The sequence below is a fragment of the Mya arenaria genome, chromosome 15, assembly GCF_026914265.1.
Source record: "Mya arenaria isolate MELC-2E11 chromosome 15, ASM2691426v1".
NCBI lineage: Eukaryota > Metazoa > Mollusca > Bivalvia > Myida > Myidae > Mya > Mya arenaria.
This window is the reverse complement of record NC_069136.1, coordinates 18,559,578-18,585,530: the sequence shown is the minus strand read 5'-3', so window position 1 is coordinate 18,585,530 and position 25,953 is coordinate 18,559,578. Positions and strand designations below refer to the sequence as shown.

General features: G+C 35.6%; 1 protein-coding gene across 1 annotated transcript; it reads right to left on the bottom strand.

The window, feature by feature from the left end:
• Nucleotides 1-3,235: 3,235 nt before the first annotated feature.
• Nucleotides 3,236-16,989, bottom strand: LOC128219173 (uncharacterized). Its single transcript, XM_052926988.1, has 7 exons — nucleotides 16,947-16,989; nucleotides 12,170-12,337; nucleotides 10,919-11,134; nucleotides 10,189-10,554; nucleotides 6,077-6,217; nucleotides 4,032-4,153; nucleotides 3,236-3,828 (listed from the first exon to the last, which is right to left on the bottom strand). The coding sequence occupies exons 1-7, from the start codon at nucleotides 16,987-16,989 to the stop codon at nucleotides 3,487-3,489; spliced, it is 1,398 nt and encodes a 465-aa protein (XP_052782948.1). The 3' UTR covers nucleotides 3,236-3,486.
• Between the last annotated feature and the right edge of the window lie 8,964 nt (nucleotides 16,990-25,953).

The following is a 25,953-nucleotide window of genomic DNA, read 5'->3' as shown; positions in this document are numbered from 1 at the left end:
AACGCTTCAACGGCAAGAAACATGCCCATGTCAGAAGTCAATGAAACGGATATGTGTGTGTATGATAGAATGTCGACAACCGGGGATTAGTTTAACCTTGGTTCTAATTAAACAAGCCCAAAATACACCAGCAATATTAGACCTTACGTTGACATTGACGTTGAAACGTCAAAACCTGAAAGAAATGGCGTAATAACGAAGGAAGAAGAAAGAATACATACACACTCAACGGCTCTTCGAAGAAGGAAGATATTTCAATGCCACAAACATTTGGTTCTATACTGTAGCATGCTTGTGGGATTTATGCTCGGCTTTGTTGTTTGTTCTGGTATGTGACTTACAACAGATAAACTCCGAGGGGACACAATTGTGTGTGAATAAGGCGACAACAACGACAAAAAAGACGACGTTGTCACTACACCTGTGGTCAGGGGTCGTCAGCAGAACAAGTCAGTGTTTCATCGTAAACTACGAGCTCTCCGATACTGTCAACCTTGTATTAACAAAGCACTCCTTCTAACTCAACAACTTCTACTGAAAGATCGCATTCTCCATCACTGTCAACAATTACAACAACAACAACAACAAAAACAACAACAACACTGCTGATCCAAGCGTCAGCAAGACAAGTCAGTGTTCCAGTAGAAACCATGACCTCTACAATACTGTCCAGCTCGTCCTCACAAGGTACTTCTAAGTCCACAGCTACTACTGAAAAATTGCATTCTCAATCACTGTCAACAACAACAACAACAACAACAACAACAAACACAACAACAACAATAACTACAATTTCGTTGGTACAGTCGTCAACAGAAAAAGTCAGTAAACACCAGAAACCACGAACAACCCAATACTGTCCAGTTATTTTCGAGTTAGCAATTATTGACTTCTAAAAGAACGCGTTCTCCGACTCTGTCAACAACAACAGCATCACCATTTTCAGTTACAACAACATAAATATGATACAAAAACAACACACAGAGTTGGATCGTTCACATGATTATTAAACGGCATTGTCAACATTTATGATAGGATTAAAAAATAAACATTATTAACTCACTACTAAGCGAGATTACTTCAGGAACTAATTTCTCCGATTCTTAGCAATATTAGTAAAAGTGACTGTTCTGTTTGAAATTCAGTCGCTTGACATTGACCAACCAAAACGCTAGTTTAAAACAAGTCGAACTATTAATTTACCGGCTTTGTCATTAATATCTGATGTTATCGCGAGTATTAAACCACGCCAAATTGGTTACAGTAAAAAATGCAATTGAAACAATATACAAGTGAAGCATTTTCCTTCTATGTCATTTTTCTGTTGATTAAGCTGTAAAGACTCTTTTCCTTAAACATGTTATGCCATCATTTTAAGTTCAATGTTGATTAAGTTGTATATATTGAATATGTGTTGTTTGTTTTGCTTTTCTGTTAATAAGTTGAACATATTTTTTTTTCTTTATTTTCTGTTTACTCTTTTTCCATATGTTTCCATTTATTATACTGGAATCTCATATCAATTTGGTCCACGAGTAATAACTGAACAATACAAGTTGTAAAGTACAGTTTACTCCCCTACCTTATTAATATTCAGACAAACGAGATTTTGTCAGGAGGTTATGTAGTTTAGAATACAACTTATTTTTTCAGCCAATTAAATTGCAGACAGGCAATCATCAAGTATTAGACTTATATAATCATTTAAAATTTTAAGTTTCGCGGTAATCCGCCCGATTAGCTCAATCGGTAGCCCGTTGGACTGTGAATCGGACAACCCGGGTTTGATTCCCGGGCGGACCAGGTCACTTGTGTTGTGATTGGTTATGAGATCCTTTCTACGACCATTCGCACTGTACCACTTCCCCTTGCATGTACAGAAGTTGTCAGTTCCCTGCAGAGGTGAAGGGCCTAGTACTGGTTAACCGCCTGATAGTCTGCCCAGGATAGGTGTGCGGTGGTTGAACTGTCACTCTGGGACCCTTCAATGTGCTCACGCCGGGACCCCGAGTATAAACTACTAACACCACCACCACCAGTTTCGCAGTAGTTTGAAGGTCCGCCTACTGCCTCTATTAAACCAGATACACACTCCCCGAGTCAGAACTTGCGTTGACAATGCATCAGCCATTGAGATTTCTAAGTCAGTTGGACGACCTGAATAAATAGCTTAATGATTAAGAAGGGCTCGTTCGCAACGCCCCTCTGCCCATTCTTTATCATTAAGAATTTACTTTATGGCATCTTATCATTACGTTTACAATGGATCGGACTTTGAACTTAAGTTGTCGTGAACATTCATTTCTATGTCTGACACCACAATCTGCACATTACGTTGATAGAGCCATCGTTTCCGATGAGTAGTAACCGCGTTATAGCTTTGGCGTCGGAAGCGGAAGGTCGCGAGTTCAATCCCCTGCCGCATCATACCTAAAAACGTAATAAATGGTATCACTAGTTCCTTTGGCTGGCGCTCGGCTAAACGGCTAGAAGTGAGAAATTCCGAGATCTCAGTACTGGTTTAAGCGAAGGAAAGGCGTATCCCTTGTACCGGTACAGTTATCTTTTTAACGAGCTAGCGTATCGCATCCCTGTATCCTTGTATCTCACTCGGTTTTTTCAAGTCTGATAATATAAGGGTTTCACTGGAAGCTGCAGACGATACTTTTCTCTCATTCACTTTTGACATTTAAAACACTTTAAAGCTGCACTCTCACAGATTTACCACTCTTACAACTTCTTTTATTTTTTGTCTTGGAAAGAGCATTTTTTTGGGTAAATATCTGCAAACCAGTGATATAAGATTGCTGACAAAAGTTCAGATCGCAGATTTTCATATTTCCGTTCGAAAATTAATGTTTTATAGCTTAAACCGTTAGTAACGATTTAAGAAAAATGCATCAATTTTTCAACTTAATATAAAAAAAATCTGCGATCAAATTTTTGTCAGCAGTCTTATATAACTGGTTTTCATGGATTTTTGTAAAAAATGGCTCGTTCCAAGGCAAAAAATAAAAAAAAGTTGTCAAAACGTTCAATCTGTGAGAGTGCAGCTTTAATTAAGTCGTGATGGCGACACAGCAGGGTATGGCCAAAAGGCACTCAATGGACGCGAGCTCAAAAACAAACAAGCAATAAGTTACTATTTAGATATTTCAAAACCTTATTCATACAACAATTTACGAAAGAAAAAAATAATACTTGAATGTAAAGTGTATACATGATTAACCTTTGACTTCAATGTGCAACCTGGAATTTTATCCGTTGGCATATGACACGTGACGGTGTTGATTCTTCCTAACGTGTAACAACACCGTTCGAATTGTTCAAACGATATGCAAACGCGATAAAATATGCGATTTGTAAACTGCATGTCAATTTCTACGAAATAGCAGACCGGATCCCGACATGAAGGCGGTCTTTGTTCAAGAAAAATTGATCTTCAAAGATTCAATAATAAAGGCGTTTAAACACTGTTTTCGTACACTAAGGCGACACTACCCTTGGGAAATGGTAGCCATCATTATAATCATGAGTCAGGTTCCGGTTTTCATATTGTCTGTACACAAACATGCCGTTTCGGGCAGACGGTCGGCTCATAGCAGAAGACTTTCCATAACCGTCTCCGAGTTTTGTCGAGTACGGCGCCGTGCTGTTCTGAATGCCGTCGTTAATTTCCGAATACGGCGGAGGAACATCGGCGACTTTCGGCACTGATCTTCGGGAACGCTCGGGTCTCTCCGGATTTGTCGGCATCTGTCGATACTCATTGCCGATGACTGGCGCAACCGTCATTACTGATGAACCATCTATGTTAATCTTTTTCTTCTAAAACGATAAAAAAATATAACTTTATCTCTCCGAAAGAAATGCTCAAACCAAGATTACCCAAACTGAAAGGTTGCTGCAACGGGGATATATACAAAACAAAACTGTTTGCGAAGGTAAGCTAACGTGAGCGAGTGTTAGCTTTAACTGAACACAGAGAAGGATCAAAGCACTATTTATTTAAAACGGAAGCTTTCGTGTACCTTTTTCTTTCCCATGAGGTAACAGAGTATGCAGGTGAGGACGAAAAGCAGGGCTAGAATAATAAACCCCAGACTGATAAGCACTGCCGACACCGTCACTGATAAACCGAATATCAGCGTCTCTGGAAAAGCAACCACAACTTATATGAGATTGTAAGGCAACACAAATTTTTTGTTCTATGGACTTGCCCCAAAAATATTGGAGCGAGCGAGCGTGATAAAATATATATTTTTTTAAGGTACAACGCTATTATTTGAACTGCACGAAAGTTATTGAACGTTGTGTTTGACAACATGGTTCGAAAACACAAACACTGTCATTTGACAAGTCTCTTAAACAAGACGTATTTAATGGGTATTTTCTGAAAATTTAAGAAAATAGTAACAAATATTAAGTTTTTTTTTACATTCTACCCATCATTGTTTTTGACTGAAAAATAAAGAAATTAGAAATTCTACCGCTTTTGAACCCAAACTAACGCTTTTGAGACAAAAATCTACCTCTCTGTCATTGCAAAAGGTTCACATGTATGCTTATGTCACCGGCAGCTTTAATGATCTGAAATATTCAGTCAAGCTTTCGTGCTTATATGTATATTGTTAAAACTAGGGACTCGGGTACCTTGACTTTTACTTAACCGGCTTAGTGTTCGAAATTATATTTACTCACCAAGCTTCTATTTTATTGGAATCATTACACGAGCGCTTCGGCATGAGTGCAAACTTTAAGTGGCGTAGGTCGTGGGTGAAGTAACTGTTATGTTCCATGTTGTCAAGGACAACGTTCAATATTTAGCGTGTATAGGTATGACGTCACCTTTGCGTCATATGTACTTCCGTTGTGTGGAAAATTCTCAATAAAAAATAATGTTTTTATGACTGATAGACATGTTTTCACATGCTCAATACACTGTAAATCAAAAATATCATTATTCCTGAAACTTTTATACATTGAGTATCTATTATTGCTTGATTTATCATTTAGAATAGAGATTTAAGCATAAACTGCTGCCCTATAGTTGAAAGGTCATTTTGGAAGAACTGTCATGGCAATTTTTAGAGTTTGTTTTTCAAGTGGAGAGATTTTTCTTAGGAATAACTTGAGCCCCCTTTTTTTTGGCTTAAAAGGTAATTTAAAGCTTGTACTTTAAAAATATATATGTTTATCATAGTCTGCATTCGATCGAAATGCCTTTAAATGTATTCGAACTATAGTTATAGCACGGTCAGGCTCCGCTTACATTTCCCGTTCCGATATGACAATTCATCTATAGACGAATACAAAGAGCACTCAGAATACTCATTGTAAAAATGAACAAAAATGCTGGTAATTCACCACAAACAAAATGTACATCGAGTTTAAAAAAATATCAATTAGAGGAAATATAAATTCGAACACTAAACACTAAATAGTATGATGTCCGCTATCGTTCTGAAGTTCGGGATGAGTGGCTTTATTTTGAGCATCGGAATCGAAAACTATGTTTTATTTGGTATTAAGCATAATTTATATGAAGTAAACAGTTTGTGAGATATGACCAAGATCTTGAACAATAACGACAACGCCGACGACGACAACACGCCAAAGCCACGACAATACCCATTTGGAACTCTTCGGCCAGTCTACGAAAACAACCTCGGATGTATGCCGGTACATCAGTAGAAGTAGTTCGTAAACTTTTGAATTGTTTTATTCATAAGATGCAGTATTTAAGCTCGTATTTGTAGATCTAAGTTTAAATTGATTACCAGTATAGTGTATCATTGCAGATATAATTAAGATTCCCAAGAGTTAAGTTCTTAATTTTAACAGCTAAATTAAAATTACTACGCGATCTACTTCGCGGCCGCGTAGTTAAAGTATACCGATTTCTGACATTGTAAACCGTCGATTTGCATCCGAGGTTGTTTTCGATAAAAATGGCCGAGGAGTTCCGAATGGAAAATATCTCGATTTTTTAAGAAAACAGCAACAACAACAATACATGAAGGAAAACGGTTTAAAAATTGAAATTGACCATACATGCAATAAGAAAACATCTTACTCTCCGTTGTCGCAGTCGACTCAACAGTCGTGGTGGCGGTCTCGGAGTCCGCTTCCCCCGCCGTCGCTGTTGTCGTGGTTGTGACGTCACCTGGACACGTGCTCACCGCTCCGCACGTAGTCGTCAGACCGCCGTTAGATACTGTTACATAGATAATGTTGCCATACCGTATGACGAAATATAGTGCGGCAACTCATTAGGATTATTAAAACTAAGATACTTACGGCTGGAACCCTTCAACAAATGTTGATATATGCTCAAATATTGTCTATGAAGTCCTTAATTTTGAAGAGCGTTAGTAACGCTTTCCAACAAAAGGGTTAAAGGTTAAATTATCCGTCAGGTTATGTAAGACGCCTTGTGGGCAGGCGGTTTTGTTGTCAGTTTTTTTTTAATTTACTGTCACACCGGCGTGGGTTCGCTCCCCAAATAAAACCAGGGCTGTTTTTATACTTTTATTGTATTTTTTTTTCTGCATTTTCGGTATCAAAGAGTTCTTTTATAAAGAAAGTTTATAATGACAATGTTTTCAGATGCATTACCGTGAAAAAATATGGTCCAAAACATGAGCGAGACCCTTTAAAGGGTTATACGTTGAAAAATATTCTTTAAAATGATTATTAGAAAAAACGGTTCGCTCTTCGCTCGCTTTTTTATACAAATGATGAAGGGAAAAACGATTCGCATTGCTTCACATTATCCGCCCAATAATCCGTGGAACAAATAAAAAAAAAATTGGTATGGCCTAAAGTTGATTTTTGTTTTACTATACAAAAATCCAGTTAGGCCCATATGTCTTATTATATCGCCATTGATATTATACACACTAGTCAGTGAAATAAACTGTCATTAGAATGACCTTCATTATTAATTTTAAATGCATATCAGAGACGTTCCCTCTTTGAATTTTTGTCTCGACTTTTGTTGAAAACACCACTTACAGTAAACGTCCAATTATTAGTTAATCACAATTTAAACGGACGAACAAAACAAAAACACGCAATAAATCTCTACCAAACGCTTTTGACATTGAATTTATGACAAATCTTATTTATTACAAAATCTTAAGAGGCCACCTGTATATCGAACATTTGAAAATATTTCCTTCCTCAAACGATTAGATGATTAACCGTCGGAATTAGCCTTCGTTGACGTTAAAATGACATATCTTTTAGGCATAACAAAAACGATTTTTTCCCGTATTTCCGTCCTTCATTTTTTAATCTTTATCTGACCGTTATTAGACATATTTTAGAAATGCCTTCTGCATTGAAAATTATAAGAAAATACCTTATACAGCACGTATTTTTAATATATCGTCATGTTTCGTTTTTTTTCTAGTTTCTTGTAGTTTGTCTACTGTATAATGTTTCTAGATATCATTGACCACACTGTCATTACAATCATAATCACTTCAAATCATTACATAGCGTAACGTTTTGTGAAGGTAGGTATAGGGTATGTGAATTAAGTGAGATCGCATTGACCAAGACAAAATGGCAACGAGTGATGAATGGCTGTTTAAGTAAAAAAAGTCTTTCATACACAGCTTAACCTAAAACATCTCGACCTACCTACCTTTCCCATTTTCGCAGCTTAATCCGAAACAAATTCCTTTGGACTTTTTAAAATTACATAGCACCCGATTATACTACCCAAGGGACTCGCTCATGTTTTTTGTAAAATGCACCTTATTGTATGACGAAATAAACAGTGTGTGTATACCACGTGATAAATTGCGTCATAAATGCTACGTCGGAAGGCAATATTTTGCTTCGATTGAAGACTTAAAACAATGATAACTTTTCATTTTCTTTACCATTTTAAATGAAACATTGCGCAGTCTATGCCGCTTGCGCACCTATGTACTTTAACCAAATTTTGTTTCAGAGTTTAGTTTCTTATAAAACCTCGATAAACCTTTTCACGATACGGTGATAATGTTTATCGAGGTGTTATAAGAAACTTTTGTTTCATTTAAAGTGGTGTAGTAAGTGAAGAGTTATATTTGATTTAAGTCTTTATTTTAAGCAAAATATTGCCTTCCGACTTAGCATACATGACGAAATTTATCACACTGATAAAGTGTGGCAAATCGTTAATAGGAGTGTTAAAACTAAGATACCGGCTGATGGAGCTCTTTAACAAATGTTGATATATGCTCGAATTTTGCCTTGGACGACCACGATTTTGAATATCGTTAGTAACACTTTTTATCAAAAGGCTTATAGGTTAAGTTATCCTCATGTTTGTGAATGATTCGTGTGTGATTTTGCTGACTCTACCGCAAAGGTTCGAACCTCATGAAAACCAGAATATTTTTATATACTTATTTATTAGTTTGTCTGCAATTTCGGTATCAACGAGTAAAACAGTTGTGATATACATGTTCTCAGATGAATTACCGGTAAAGAATTGGTGCCAAAACATGAGCGAATCCCTTTTGAACATAACTGTTCTTTTATCTCTTATTCCTAAATATAAACCTCCCTTGACAAAAATATTGCTGTATAAACTGACACTGAAATTATTCGACATCAGTATGTATTTAGCTTGGAAGTTTATCGCTAAAATGACGTCAATGACGGGGAAAACACTTGTTTAATGCAGCTTCGAACATTGAATCGAGTTATCACAACTATTTTAAAAAGAATCGTTCTTTAAGTCTGCACGTAAAAGATGATACAAAAATAATCGCAATTTGAAGTCATAAGAAAGGTTATAAAAATATAGGATATTGAAATCTAATCATAAATGCAGTAAAAGTACAATGTGCAATTGATAATCATACTTAATAAGGTATTTACTTATTTCATATTCACTGGCGGTAAAAATCGACAATCATTTACCGTGCCTATTTATATTTGGAAAACTTATTCAAATGACTTAAATGTCTTTATATACATAATTTTCTATGATTTCATTTACTAAAAGGTTTTATTAGAATATTAAATATATACTGCTATATTGAGGAAGAAATGTTTAGAGAGAGAACTTGACTCCTTGTATGAAATGTGGTGCAAGCATTCAACGTTTTAGTTATTGATATTGAAACTCTTTAAAGCTGCACTCTCACAGATATACCAACTTTTTTATTTTTTGTCTTGTAAATTTTTATAGCAATTTTTTGCATAAATATCTGAAAACCAGTGATATAAGTTTGCTGACAAAAAATCAGACCGTACATTGTCATATTTCCGTTCGAAAATTAATGATTTATGGCTTAAACTGTTACTAACGGTTTAAGAAAAATGCATAAAACATCAATTTTTGAACTTAAATATAAATATATGCGATCAATTTTTTTGTCAGCAGTCTTATATAACTGGTTTCCATGGATTTTCGCAAAAATTGGCTCGTTCCAAGACAAAAAATAAAAAAGTTGTCAAAATGTTCAATCTGTGAGAGTACAGCTTTAAAAGTGTTTTCTCTCTAAACAAATGAAAATGAACTATACAAACAAACGATAGACTTTTGTTATGGGAACTATTTTATTACGTAAACGGTTGACTTTAAAATACAGGAATTTGCCGATTGTCGAAAATATAAAGACAAAAGAAAACTACATAAATCGCAAGAATGTACATCCATTATTATTTTACCATTACATCAATACAGTATATTCTAATAAATTAAACCAAAAGAGGCCCAAAATATTATAATCAAATATAGTTTCAATAGTTGTTCAGGCAATGCACCAGTCAATTGTAACCACGGCCCCCAGGTCCGGGGGTATACCGGGGATAGACGGGGAAATGGGCTGTGTTTTACCTTCCAGGTGGCCCCGCAGTGTCGGGTGAATGCGGTGGTTTTGTCTTCGTGCCAAATATAAAAGGGAATGGTCCTCACTAAGGGTCCCTGGGTTGCGGGGGAATTTGGCGGGGTTTTTACGAGCAGTTCGTCCTCGCAGGGCGGGGATTTTGCCCGGGCTTAGCTAGACCGAAAGTCAAAGTCCCCGCTATTCCCCGTACCTTCCCGGACCTGGGGGAGGCGTGGTTACAATTGACTGGTGCACAAGAATAATGAACACATTTAATATTTTCATCAAACCTTTAAAATTTGTAATTGAACAGGTTTTTGTTTAAAGTGACATGATTTCATAAAAGACCGACCTGTTGCTCTCATCCATACCCGACCATTGCCGACACTCGTGGCGTCATTTTTCAACGTCACCGTTGCCGTACTGGTTACCGTTAGTAACGTCTGAATTGTGTAGTCTGTATTATGGGTGCAATTGTAAGTATACGTGTTCGTGCCTGATTCTATCAAAATACTCTGATTGCAAGTGGTCGTCACGTCATAAAGCGTCATCTCTATGACTTCTATTGTAATGGTCGCGGAATTGGCGGAAGCGGTAAACACGCATGCACAACAGTCTGTGTGTGAGATTCCGGCGGGATAATTGTCGTCTGCTATGTATGCGGTGGTGGAGGTCAACGTTGTTCCTGCAGCATCACAGAAGCCGAGCTCGTCTGTAGCTGTAAAATATCAGAGGAGGATATCCAGTATTTGTCGTAAGCGAACTTTGGGGCGCAACCTGAATTTTGGGTGGCGCTCAAACCGGTACCGACAAAAAGAAGCTTCGAATGTGGAGTATAACTGATTTTAGTTGTACATGTTGCATCTGTGTCACTTTTTGCAGGGTGTTTGGCGATTTCTTTGGTTGTAAATGAAGGTTATATTCCAGTTAGCATTAATCAAGACCGATTGACAATGGTTTAAAGTGTGATAAGGTTATTCAGAAGTAACGTTACCTATTAAGAGGGGTTTGGGGTAGTGAAATCGTTAAAAACAAAAACAAAAAACAATAAATTGTTATCAGGTCTTAATAGATTTACTTACTGGGTAGACACTCGTAATCGATGCACATGTAGTTAGTGAAGGACATTACATTCTGTGGACATTGACCGGTAGTCTGCATCCAAGTGACCTGCTCCGTGCACGTGCTACTTCCGGTACAGTCAGAGTACACGTTCGGCACGTCGGCGGAGGTCAAATCGATTTTGCAGTCATCGTTGGCGTTGTACGTGCAACATTTGGCTTCGTCTCGATCGACATCTGGTAAACAGCGATAATTATTACGTTCATTGAGAGAGAGAGAGAGAGAGAGAGAGAGAGAGAGAGAGAGAGAGAGAGAGAGAGAGAGAGAGAGAGGGAGAGAGGGGGGGGGGGGGGGCGAGAGATACTAATTTACTATTTCATGCTAGACCCTCTAGAACCATTTAATTTAGAGAACCATCCCATTTAAAGACAGAAAAAGTATAAAACATTACATATCATAAACTATTCAATATGACATTCAAGATGGCTGCCAAAAGTTCGAAATGTTAAATATACTTTTAACTTGCTACATGCTTTAACAAACGATCTAGCATAAAATAACCGAATCTGGTCAAATATTCCCCAATTCAAATCCCCCCCCAAGTCAAAACGCCCCCATTTTGGTCAAATAGCCCCCAAAATAACTATGAATGACTATAGGTAAACAGTGTCAGAAAGTTTCGAAAAACCTTAATAACGATATTGTGGAGTAGGAGTTACGCTTTTGATAAATCTAAAGATTTTTATTTCAATGTTTTAGGTTAAATGTCACTTAAATTTGTTCATGTCATATGGCACCAAAGAAAGAGTTAATTCCTCAAAAAACACTGTGCCATGTATGTTTCTCTTGAGTCCCGAGTATAAATTAGAAATCCCCGAAATACTATATACTATAGGATAGGCATTTGGAACATCTCGGCCATTTACCATCGAAAACAACCTCAGATGTATATGGATGGACTACAATGTCAGAAATCTTTACAATTAACTACGCTGCAGGTAGATCGCGTAGTAATTGTAATTTAGCAGTTAGACTTTATGACTTTTCTCTATGGAATCTTAATTATTTATGCTATAATGCACTTCACTGGTAATCAATTAAAACTTAGTAATACAAAACACACATTTAAAACACTACAAATCATTAAATATCTATTTTTACCCCTGCAATGCTTAATCGACTAGTGGCAGGCGCGTATATTGACAATTTATTGGCAAACCCGATGGAATGGCAAAGGCCACATTATATTTATAAGAATGACATGTACATACCACTGGCAGGATTCGGGCAGCTTAAACTGTTAAGCTTTGCGCCACGGAAGACAGATGTGAGAGTCAACCGTCCACCGGAAGCGGAACAGTCTGCGAACACGGAGTCCACGCTGGGGTCGTTACCGTAACACGCGCAGTCTGTCAATGTTTGCCCGTCAACACAACACACTGAGAAGAAAACTTGACAGTCGACAATAATATACAACAGTTAAGTAAAATCATATGCAGTCAAACCCCGTTTACTCGAACTCGCAGGGACTGACGAAAATACATTGAGCCTTGGGGAGTTAGAGCGGGGATGCTTTCCTTAAGTAGAAAGAAATTGGTCCTTTACATCGAGCCAACGAGGAAATCGACCCAAGCTAGTTCGAGCCAACGGGTTTCGACTGTATGCATCTATCAATGTTTATCCCGACCGGGAAATTAGGGGGTGGGAAGGGGCGTCAGCTTCGGCGGGCACACCTAGGGGATTTAAACAAACTACAAGGGAAAATCTAAAATCCCTGAGGACAGCTCAATGTCCCCTACATGCCCCAATACGAGTGTTGTTTAATCTATGAATGAATCAAAGCGCGAGGCGCTGAAAGACTGTCTGCGGGAAAATATGTGAGAGCTGCAAATTGTATTTGAACTATGGGAATGGGTGAAGGGCACATAGATAAAAGTGAAAAATGTGCCGACAGCGCTTGTGCCCACACTGGGCAAAGAAACAAACATATCTATATCTTGATAGCGTCTTGTGTCATTTTGTTTTTGTAAATGACACTTCAATCGTCGTAATCCCCCATCCCCATGTATTTAGTGTTACGATGCATGCCCCATTTCAATCGTTTCTAAAGGTTTTTCGATGCTTTGATTAGATATCATACGATAGGAAAATACAATCATCATATATATATATATATATATATATATATATATATATATATATATATATATATATATATATATATATATATATATATATATATATATATCATTTCCTCTTATTAACATACACGTTTTGTTTAGGGAAACTCATATTTTTACAAACAACTTCAGCAATAATTCCATTCAAAATGCACAGCTTTATATCAATTCAGTCGACGTATCCCCATGTATTTGAAGTTACAGTAAATGCTCTTTTCAATCGCGTCTAAAGGTTTTTCGGTGCTTTGATTAGATAGCATACGTTAGACAAATTTTATGAACTTACACGTTTTAATTCTTTAAATAAAATGATTTTATTTTTACGAGCAACTTTAGCAATAATACCTTTTAAAATGCAGAGCTTATCAGATGGTCGTTTTCCCGCGGTGAGAACAAACATGTGGTCAGTTAATGTATGTAGAAACTATGTTTAGAATATCGGTCAGTTAATGAAGTTGAAACTATTTTTAGATTATCGGAACTAGTCTGTTTTTATGAATGAGAATAGGATTGTGCCTTTTAAAGTTTATTGATAAATTTAATGTTATTTATGTTTAATGTAAGTACCTGTGTAGAAAAAGTAATAGTGCTGTTATGAATGCTTCGTACTCTTTGGATGTTAAACAGGTTAAAACCGAACTACTTTGCTTCACCAAACGTATGCATGACTCACTGTCGTATCAGGGCATGTGTGCTTATATGAATTGAAAGCCTAATGTCTAAACTATGCCAAGAATACACCGGAACGAAGCTTTTATGCAAAAATGAAAACATCTCATTAGAAATATAAACGCCTAAAATCATAGAATGAATAGTATCTTGTTATTGTGTAGCAGGTAAATTACAATGTATAGTATTTGAAGCATTAGCTATGCGAAACCTGAGATACAACTATTTTAACACGAAGACAATAATTATATTTGTTTCTTATCTCATAAAAGTCAAATAAAAAATCACCATTACAAATAAGCGTGCTTCAGGGTCACGTCAGGTTTAAATAACAAATCCTGCAGGCGATGGGACACTTGTGGTCGGTAATAATTTCTCAAACATCATGGGCTAAACTAGAGTGAATATCAATACTGTATGTTATCTTCCTACCAGAGCCTCCATTATCTTGACCCTCATTAATCTGATAAATATAACGATCTAAAAATAGTTATATTCTGCTAAAAATAAAACGCCGGGATACATAATTACAGCGCGGAAATAGCCGAACAAGCAAAAACTCATACTCGGACTGCAACACGACCAATCCATTTGTATGGTTTCGACGTCATTCTGCTAAACATAGAGCGCATTGAGACAAAAAAAAATGGGTTAAAACGACATGAATAGAAGTAGTTCTTTGGAGTTTGTGGTCTTAAGACTACCTGCGCGCATGCGCAGATAGTCTAAAAACTACAGAATGAATGATATACAATAGGTCATGGGGAGATGAGTACCAACGAAAACTTCATAAACGGCAGAGATAATTTAGCGATACCTAGTAATAGTATAACTCGCACTAGCGGATTTTAGAGGGTGGGTGCTAATCTCGTCCAAATTTTATCGGAGAAAAAAAGGTAGGAAAATACACTCAAAATGCATCATTTCGGATAAGGAAATTGTTAAAATTTTCTAAGGGGAGTACCCCAAACACCCCTGCCAATACTTTAAACCATTTAAATTTCGATTATGAGAAGAAAGCGAATGTCAAAAAGTTTGTACCCCTTAGTTCAGTGTGTGTGTATACCACGTGATTAATTGCGTCATAAATGCTACGTTGGAAGGCAATATTTTGCTTCGAATGAAGACTTTGAACAAAGATAACTTTCCTATTTTCCCACCATTTTTAATGAAACATAGCGCAGTCTACGCCGCTTACGGAGCCTCGCCTTCGGTCTTTTACCAGAGTTTAATTGAGAGTTAAGTTTCTTAAATCACTTCGACAAATCTTTTCTCAATACGGCCGTCTGACGGAGCATTGTCAAAACAATATTTTGGAAAATGGTTTGATGAAACTAATCACCTTATCAAACTCCGGTAATAAATCGAAGGCGGGGCTCTTTAAGCGCCGTAGACTTCCCTTTGTTTCATTTAACATGGTTCTGTAAAAGAAAAGTTATCTTTGATTTAGTCTTCATTTTAAACAAAATGTTGCCCTCTGATGTAGCATATATGACGTAATTTATCACGTGGTATACACACACTGTAGTTACACCCCATCTAACGTCAATTCCTGGATCAGCCCCTGATTTGTATCGTGTCCGACACTTTTTTATATTTCGTAATTACATAATACATTTAATGATAACCAAATAATAAATAGTTTTCTTTTTTCAAAGTATTTCATAAAGCGAAACGATATTTCTAATTTACATGTTACATTACTTAGATATGAAAAAATATTTCGCAATTACGAATTAAATAAAATATGCGTCGGATGTCACTTTAGAGCCACCGTACTGCGGTGATTCTCGTCATCCTCTACGAGGTTTTCACCGACAAGTGTTTTGCCCAATCCGGTGAAAGGTGGGCATATATATATATGAAAAGCGTTTCAGCTCTGCTTGTTTTATTTAAATATATTAGCACATCATAACATATTTCACCCTTAAAAATTAACAACGTTGTTAACTTAAACAAAGTTCTGAACACTCGGCCAAATGTAAGGCGCATTTGTAAGATTCAAAAACAACAATAAAAACAACAACGAAATAAGTTGAGCTAAGCAAAGGTATACCTAATATGCCACTGATCGAAGCAAGAAGTAAAAGTCCCGTTTTGACCATCGCAATTCCGGCACCAGACTAACAAACTTTGGTTTCATTTCTAAATAAAACCTCAAACACTCCTGTGTATTTATCTAGGTTTGTGATTTCAATCTTACTGACATTAATTCAAAAGTAATATCATATCCTGATACATTGCGTTTTTATCAAACTGAAATTAATTGTTCACAATTATCTCCTCAATGCCAGTCCGTTCTTCAGTCTAAATGTCAAGTGTATCTGAAAAACCAGCATATCAGATCGTTTGCCATTTAATTTTAATTGAGTTATTGGTGATAATGCTAATTTATTAAATATTGATGCATATAATTTTGGTACAATTTGAATAGGGTATGGCAATCTGTGTGTGTATTCTTTATTAAGTTTGTAATTGTTAAATGCCAATTAAACTTGTTTATGCCATTCTTTTCGGAATAATTCTTACATATCTGCGTTCTCTAGTCATCAAAATCATTCAAATGATACCAATCAAGCAATATTGGGTCATCAGAGGCATCCAACATTGACATAATAGTTCATCGGATACCTTAAAGGGACTGTATCACAGATTGGCACTAAAAAAAGTTTTTTTTTATGTAACGAATCTCAGGACAATTATCTAATAGAATGTGTTACGCTTTGATATCATAATTGTAAAAAAAGTACCAAAATGTAAAAAAAATGTGTTGGAGACCGGATTCGAACCCGCGTCGCCAAAATTGCAGTCCAGCGTCTTACTCACTGAGCTACAAAGGCTTATTCTAATCGAGTGACATAATTAAGCTATACACCTACCTCGGTAATATCACGTGATAACACCGACTAGCCAATCACGCATAAGGAATGAATTCTACCTGGTATGCTCCACTCAAAGAGAGAACTGTTATTTGCAGACCAAATGTACCATGGTATTCTGGATACCTGAAATCCCTCAAGCAGTTTAAAAGGTCAATAGAAAGTATTTACCAGTCTGACAAATCAAATTTGATGGAAAATATTTACAAAAAGGTTAGAAACAGCTACACTACTGCAGTGACAACATCAAAAAATAGATATTATCAGTCTAAAATCAGTGGGGCAGAGGGCGATGTGAAAAAGTTATATGGGGTGACTACCTGTCTGCTCGGTCGTACAAAGGACAATCCACTTCCACCGCATACTGATGATGTATCTCTAGCCAACGAATTTTTGCAATTCTTTGTTGACAAAATTGCCAGGTTGAGAAATGACTTAGATAATATATAACCATTGAATCGGCACATATCGGGTCTGTATCATTAAACGAGCCTCTGGGTGGCACAATTTTGACTGAGTTCACACCACTCTCAGAAAATGATGTCATGAAACTTATCCAAGGATCAAAACCAACAACTTGTGAGCTAGATGTTATTCCAACACCAAAGTTGAAAGACAATCTTAATATTTTTATACCAGTTGTGACAGAAATTGTAAATAGATCATTATCACCTGGGGTGTTTCCAACAGAGTGGAAACGTGCTGTGATAAAGCCTCTACTGAAGAAAAAAGGTCTCCCTCTAGAACTTCAAAATTATCGGCCTGTGTCAAACTTGTCGTTTTTATCAAAGATCCTTGAGAAATCTGCCTTACAACAAATTACTCATCACATCGAAGTAAACAGACTTCTTCCGTCATATCAAAGCGCTTACAGAAAGGGTCATGGTGTAGAATCTGCAATGATGAAAATGTATTGTGATTTATTGGATGCTTTTGACAACAATAAAGTTACTATCGTTGTCATGATTGACCTCAGTGCAGCTTTTGATACAGTGGATATTCCAATTGTACTTCGAATTATTCAGGAAGACTTTGGTATTAAAGGTATTCCTTTGAACTGGATAAATCCCTATTTAACTGAAAGGACAGTGAAAGTTATTGTTGAGAACGCATCTTCCAACACAGGACAGCTGCAGTTCGGTGTACCACAGGGGTCCTGTGCAGGCCCAGATATTTTTACCATGTATATTGCTGCTCTGAACAAAGTTGTACAAAAATACCCAGCTGGACTTTATGGGTATGCTGATGATCATAAAATTGCTTTCAGAATTCAAGCTGGAAATGCACAAAATGAGGCGAATGTGCTTGAAATGCTAAATGATTGTCTCAATGATATAATTGTGTGGATGACAAATTTTAAGTTGAAAATGAATAACTCAAAAACAGAAATTATCATGTATGGCACTAAACATTAGCTAGCAAAACTTAACATTTCAAGTGTGAGTGTTGGTGGATCATCAGCAAAATGTGTTAATAATGTCAGAGATTTGGGTGTACATATGGAAAGTACTCTTAATTTTGACATGCATATCAGAAAAAAATGTCAGATTGTGCATGCTCAGCTTAGAAATCTGAAAGAAATTCGTAAACACCTTTCACAAAAATCAACAGAGATAATGGTGAACGGGCTTATTCATTCTCATATTGACTTTTGCAATGGATTAATTACGGAAATCCCTGCCTATCAGATTAACAGACTTCAGAAAGTTCAGAACCAAGCAGCAAGAGTTGTGACCAACACACCATACGGTCATCCAACTACCGAAGTCCTCAAATCCCTTCACTGGCTACCTGTGAGGGCAAGAATTATATTTAAAATTCTTGTCATTGTGTTCCGTATTGTGCAGGGAACAGCTCCATCTTATTTGAGGTCTTTGTTAAACCGTGTTCAGGGAAAATACAGACTAAGATCTTCTGATGTCATTCAATTTATTGTTCAAAGAACCAGAACGAGAATTTCTGACAGATCACTTGTTGTGGTTGGGCCAAAATGGTGGAATGCTCTTCCTAGAGACATAAACACATTAAAAGTGAACCTACTTTTAGAAAGGAACTGAAAACTTATTTGTTTGGACTGTTTTATAATTAAGAGCCTACCAGATTTTATGTGTAAATGACTGTATATACCCTTGTGTGAAATAGCGCATGAACTGTGTGAAGCGCAATCGAATATTGAACAATACTTTTTGCGCTATACAAATGTATTTGTATTTGTATTTGTAGACATACCCAGTAATCTTTTTTAATGCAAAAATAGGAATAACTGCTAAACTTAAATAACTTGTAAACTATGTGGTACTTCAGTTAGTAAGTTTCAATGCATTGTACACATCGATGCCAAGTTTGTGTCAGTTTTCGACAATTTTTTTTCCGCTATTTTATCATACGTGAGACAGCCCCTTTACAGGGACACCAGCTAGTCCAAATAATTGTACGTTGGCGGATTTTTTTTAGATTTTTGATATGGCAAATCCTTCACGTACAAATTGTTTAGTATCAAAAGTGGGTAGTTGTTCCGATCAGGATTCCGGGTTAAAGCATATAGAATCTATAAAATATCATAAAAACAAGAAATATTACCAGATAATGTTATTTTATATTAGGTCCGTACACAAAAAAATAAATATCCAACTTATAATTATGAGTTTGACGGCTTTTTTTTCATTTCATTCTGTCAAAACATAACGATATATACATGAAGGGCACCTGCAAGGCTTCAGGGCACAGTTTTAAATCGCTCGGAACATTTCGGCCATGGCCGAGTTGTTACGATTGAATAACGAGGTCTATCTCGAAGCTTTGTCGGAGGAGGCCGAGTTATTACGATTGTATCGAGTTGTTCCCCTTCGCATAATTGTTTTTGTGTCAGTCAACTTTCGTTTTATTGGAAAGGTAAACAACTTGTTTTAATGCATTAAATGCTTGTTTAGTGCAAAATAACATTTCACTTACATGGTAAAATATGAATATAACTCTTTATGATCAATTTCAACCATAAAATACTTCACTTAAAACAATTTCAATATTTTTAAAACACCCCCGTTTTTTGCACATTCCCGTTTAGACGTTAGGGATTGGAAGAATCCCGTATAACACGTCTATTATTTTAGACTAGGACACCAGCAGCCAATTGACTTGTATAAACAGATTTACCCAGGGTAATATTTTACCGGCGGTAATTTTCCTGGTAAATTGGCGGTAATCAATTGTATAAAACAAAATTAAGATTTTACCAAGCTATTTACCGCGGTAATATTTACCCTCCTCCAAGAGGTGGGTAAATTGATTTACCGTCTCAGTTACCAGAATCAAGATGGCCGACCAGACATAAACAAACGCTCGATTCACAACTCATTTTGTCGATTTTAAAGACAAACTGAAACTTCGTGCTTAGAAAACTGTTCCATTACGTCCATATAATAGAAGACAGAAATACAGAGGTAAGAAATCGCCAATAACTCACTGTGTGAACAAATAAATATTCCAACGAACAAATTTCATGTACAAACACAGTGACACAAGAAATCTGAAGTTTAAGAAAGTTATTTACCTTGTTTCGCGTTTAAATAATTCCAAAATCTTTCAAAGCTCAATGCAATGGTTCAAGACCAACACTTGATTGCAGGTCTCGACCTTACTTTGTTGAAATGTATCCCACTTTGCACATATTTTGAGTATTTTGCACATAAATATTTACAATCAAATTGAACCGCCTGTAAACATTGAACAATACTGTAAATGACAGCTATGACGTCATTTTCTATGAAATATACCTCAGTCTATAGTCTATTTCCACAGTTTTCTTATATAGAGGCACACAATGGGGTGACTGCTAACCAAATACTGTGAAGTGCCTTGATAATATAAAAGTTTACTGTATATTTGATAAAAACAACAGCTGTGGTATGACAACATACCCAAGTATGATTTTTTGAGTTTGTTAAAATGTATATAAATTATACTGTTACATATACAGTTCTGTGATTAGCACGTTTATGTTCAATTGTACACAACCATTTCATAATTGTGATAATTAATGAATATTATAATCATTTTAGGCTTTTCATCAGCGAAAGCCAGCAGAGCCAGTGTGATGATAGAACATATAACAGGCACATGATTAAAGACACCAAGAGCAGTGAGGTAAAAATAATGTTGTTTTTTTCTTCTGTAAATTATCAGTGTACTGTCATTTGAATGAAAGCAAAATATCATTAACGTGTTTGTTTATTGTGAAAGCCATCATCTCTTACCGACGATCTTGTTAACTTACCTTTCAAATTTATAGAAACATTGGCCTCTAGGGAACGCCGTCACCCACCCCCCGCCACCCCCTCATATGCATATTTCCATATCCGCATCCAATATTCATTAATCAGCCATTTAAGATATGAAGCTGATTTTCACAGACAACATATAATTTTAATGATTACAAAATAATTTTACTTATCTTTAGATTGCTACCAGTGGAAGACCAAGGTTATATGACAAATGTGCCGTCAAGAAAACATCACAACATGAACTTCATGGAGCCGCTAGTGTATTATATGCTGTTTAACATTGCTGATTCTGGTTATTGGTATATACATAAGAATCGACTTTGATTTTGAATTTAAGACCATTTATAGTTAAATGAAAATAGAAAATAAATGTTACACTCCTTGTATATTGACTTTTAATATGTTCCTGTAAAATGAAAATATGGTGACTATATGAGTAAGTACTTCTAACACTTCAATTTGACATCCACAATGGGACAGCTTAGTTTTTAAATAGTTAAAAAAATAATAATTAAATAGTGCTGACAATACCTGAAGAGATCATGTAACATTCTATTTTAAACAGAAACAATTATGACATAAATAAGCAGACACTAAAAATAAGTTCATTAAGTTAATTATACATGATTGCACTTTTAGTGCCAAGTTGAGGGGTTACTGCAAGCCTATGGGTAGGGACATAATTATACAAACATATATATATATATATATATGTTACAAATAAGATCAAAGAAAAAGATTCAAGATCATTTGGTTATTAATAATAAACATAACTGATATATTATACAAATGTCGCATGTAGTTTAACAATCTTATGAATTTGCAAAGTGGTTGGATGCAGCATTTAATAAATGGAATTCTTCAAGAAATGACATTTCACATAGAAGATATAGAAAATATCAAGTACATTTATAATATGTGTCTGTATTGACACAAAAAAGAATCAGTGGTGTTTTCTTACATATATTCTTAATTTCAGCAATAATTCAGTTTAAAATATAACAATGGACCCCCAGCTTTAATTAACAAATACATGGAATACTGAAACAATGGTACATATTAGATTAAAGATATGAATTATTGATCACTTTAATGAGAATCAATTCTATGAAACTCATTGCATCATTTCTATGACAAGTTGAAACTGACTATAAATTCCTTAGGTGTCAGCGTGAGAAAAACGGAAGATGCCATTCAATGATATTTTTTGAATTTTGTGTTAGCAAGTATAATTTTTTGTCAGTTAATTTCTGTTTTTAAATTATTCAGATATATTGTGTCATTATGATTGCAAATCATTGCAATAATGTTCGCATTTTTCTGCGGTATTAGTTGACCGTTTTGTATGAAGTAAAGAGAAACACCCCTGAATTCAGAATAAACCTACCCCTTGCAGTGTTGCATACATGTGTTTTATTGATCAGCCACGGGAGTAGCTTATAATACTTTGTACTGTTTTGTTGAATATTTACCAGGTAACTTGTTGGGCCGATTTGATGAATTTTGTCATTAACCTGCCTTTTAGATATTTTTTTTTTATAAAAATGGAATGTGGACATTATTTTTTTTATAAAAAAGATACCTCCAATCTGACAGCTGTGCGGGAAAATGACGTCACTCTATTGCATTATGGGACATTTTGGTAAAATTTACCCTGGTAAATTTACCGCCTTGGTAATTTCTTTTATACAACGCATTTACCGCCATGGTAATATTACCACGGAATTTACCGGTGGTTTTACTTACCGAGGTAATTATTTACCATTGTTTATACAATTGGCTGCAGATGATACAATTGCAAGAAAAAAAGAAAAATGAATCTGACTTACTGATGTATCACATCGCTAACGACACATGTATCTTTCACAGTTTTTACGTTTTTTTACAATTCAAAATATACTGGGTCTGTCTACCACGTTAATACCTGTAAATATAAAAATAGCGTCAGTATATGAATCTGTACTTATCACGTGACGTTCACATACTTAATAATATACACACTATAAACTCAGAAACATTTTTATGCGATATCTTTAAACGGTTTAATTCAGCTGAGACAGTGACAGTGAATTATTCTTTTAATCATGTGATGGGATGTATTATAAGCCTCCTACTAGATTGAATTGACAATTCTAGACCTGTTGTGAGGAGAAACAATGTTTGCCGATTTTGGCACCATCTGGTGTCTAGTCCCTTTAATATCTTTTATACTGAGTATCTAACAATCGTGTTCCAATTTTCTTTAAGTTGGTCAGATGTATTTTCAGATGAAACGATTTCATTTTCTAAATGGCAGTTTTCACTGATCCTAGGCCACGGAAAATGATCAGAAATGAGATTTTCAAATAGAAAAAAAATGTGATATATGGTCTGGATTTCTCCAGGCCGTGATTTTTACAATCTTTTCACGTTTATAAATGATTTTTTTCTCTTTACTATAAAAATGTCAACATGATCTTCCCTAATGTAATTAGCCAAGTCATATAAAATTCGCTTAAACATACTTAAACCGCACACCGATTTATATATAAACAAGAGCTGTGTGCGCTCGACTGGTCTCCGCTTTGTGTAAGAAATGAATGCATTAATGATGTAACATGTGCCTGTCTAACCCCCCCCCCCCCCCCAAAAAAAAAAAAAAAAAATAAATAAATAAAATGATAGTAATAAAATAAACAAATAAATATAAATTAAAAAGACAGTAAAAATATTTCAATTAAAAAGAGTGGCCTTAATTTTTATTTAGGTTAATTTTGATCTTTGTTATCTGAATGTGTGATGGCCATGGAAAATTGGGTGAAGTTTGAAGTCCATTGAATGAACGGATTTGGAGATATGAGTTAAACCCAAGGTTGCATTAACACTTTAATAAAACGTTCAAAGTCGACCAAGGCCTATAAAGTGTATTTAGGATAACATGGAGTTTTGTAACCTAATTGTATGACGGCCGTCAACAAATATGTCAAGTATGAATTAAATTGAAGAGTATCGGAGTATTTAGTGAACATCCCAACTTGTCTTAAAACTTTAACCGGACACAATGTACCATAAAACATTAACCGGACACAATGTGCCCTTAAACTTTAACAGGACACAATGTACCCTAAAACATTAACCGGACACAATGTACCCTTAAACTTTAACAGGACACAATGTGCTCATAAACTTTAACCAATGTTCCAAAGACAATCATAGGCAAAACTTTGTATTCAGGATGGTATGGAGTTGTGTTACTTTATTATGCGATGGTCCTGATCAACTGTGCGAAGTATTAAGTAAATGGAATGAAATGTTTAAGAGTTGTAGGTAAAGCTTGCCCTAAAGCTTTAAAGCTGCACTCTCACAGATTGAACGATTTGACAACTTTTTTTTTTGTCTTGGAACGAGCCAAATTTTGCGAGAATCCATGGAAACAAGTGATACAAGATTGCTTACAAAAAATTAGATCGCAGATTTTTAGTTAAAAAAAAATGATGTTTTATGCAATTTTCGTAAACCGTTACTAACTGTTAAAGCCATAAAACATTAATTTTCGAACAAAAATATGAAAATCTGCGATCTGATTTTTGTCAGCAATCTTATACCATTGGTTTGCAGATGTTAACGCAAAAAATTCTCTTTCTAAGACCAAAAAAATGCAAAATTGGAATATCTGTGAGAGTGCAGCTTTAAATAATCGAGCTAAAAAGGCAGAGCTTATAATTTTGCTTTTTTTAATATTTAAGATTACACTTGTAAGCTATTACTGCATACATCAGCTAAATATTCATGTATGAAATACTTATTATGATGAAAACTAACTAAATAAATATTATGAAACATCTATATATTCTTTTTTCGTCCCTTTCCTTCTAGATTTTTAGATTCGACAAATTAATCGTAACGGTAACAACTGGTCTGTAGAGAATCGGTTCTGCCTAAATTCCCTTGTATGACCACCACCCCACCCCTAAACCCATCTTAATTGGTGCATAATCATTGATTCCGACCAGCATTCTAAAGCTTGCATGCACAAATCACTGATCAAACAACACGAGGGTGACTACTTTACTAAAGGTACATCAAAAATGACCTTGACCTTGTATACCAAGTTTTACCACTATACATAAAACCTCACGTGTAACATTCGGATTCCGTTTCTTCAAGTAAATGCCTCTATGACTTTAACATTTTACCTCAAACCAATAGGATTCATCTAATGGCCATGCTGGTCACCAAGCCGGACAAGTGGGTTTTCTCCGGGTACTCCGGTTTCCCCCACAACACAAGACCACACTCTCGCGCAATATCGTGCTGACGAGAGTGACTCTGCATAAGATAACATATCTCTCTTCACAATCCTTATGTAGCTTAAATCACTGTCATTGGTAAAACAAATCGTAATATGTAATGATGTGTCTTGAATACTTTAAGTGAAAACCATGACATTGACCTTTGACCAACCGACCTCAAAATAGATAATCTGCTGGCCATGACGAATATTCTTTCCCATTTTTTCATCTCTCGGACCTGATCAATATATACCTTCTACTTATTCTGACAAATGTTCACGTGAGCATCTTGGCAAAAAAATATTTTTGACTAAATTCAATACGACCTTGACCTTTCATTTTGACCAAAATCATTAGGAGTCTACTGGTCAAAATTACTAATCTTACTAAGTTTCAGGACCTTAGTATCGAACGTATTTGATAATATTTAAACTATGAATTATGCAAGTGGTTACTGTTTTCTCGCGAAGTTCACGACGACCTTCTACCTACTATCCAAAGAATAATAACAGGGGCCATGTTCTGTTCATGATGATCAATTATCAATGTGCACAGACATCTTTAGGAATTTACAGCTAATCTAACCCAAATTATTGGTAGGAAATAATTGTTCTTGTAAAGGTCACCACGACCTTGACCTACTAAAACCAAACTAATATGATCAATTCTAAAAGCAAGTTGAGGGTTTCACAACACGTCATTCACAATTCATAGATCGATAAGTTATTGATTGGAAACCTTTTTATATTTCAGGTCACAATGACCTTGACCTTTGA

Coding starts and splice junctions, on each gene's coding strand:
- LOC128219173 (XM_052926988.1), bottom strand. CDS start 16,989: ATGCGGTGGAAGTGGATTGTCCTTTGTACGACCGAGCAGACAG. Junction 10,555..10,918: donor CGATTACGAGTGTCTACCCA/GTAAGTAAATCT, acceptor GATATTTTACAG/CTACAGACGAGCTCGGCTTC. Junction 3,829..4,031: donor ACCTCATGGGAAAGAAAAAG/GTACACGAAAGC, acceptor TTATCGTTTTAG/AAGAAAAAGATTAACATAGA.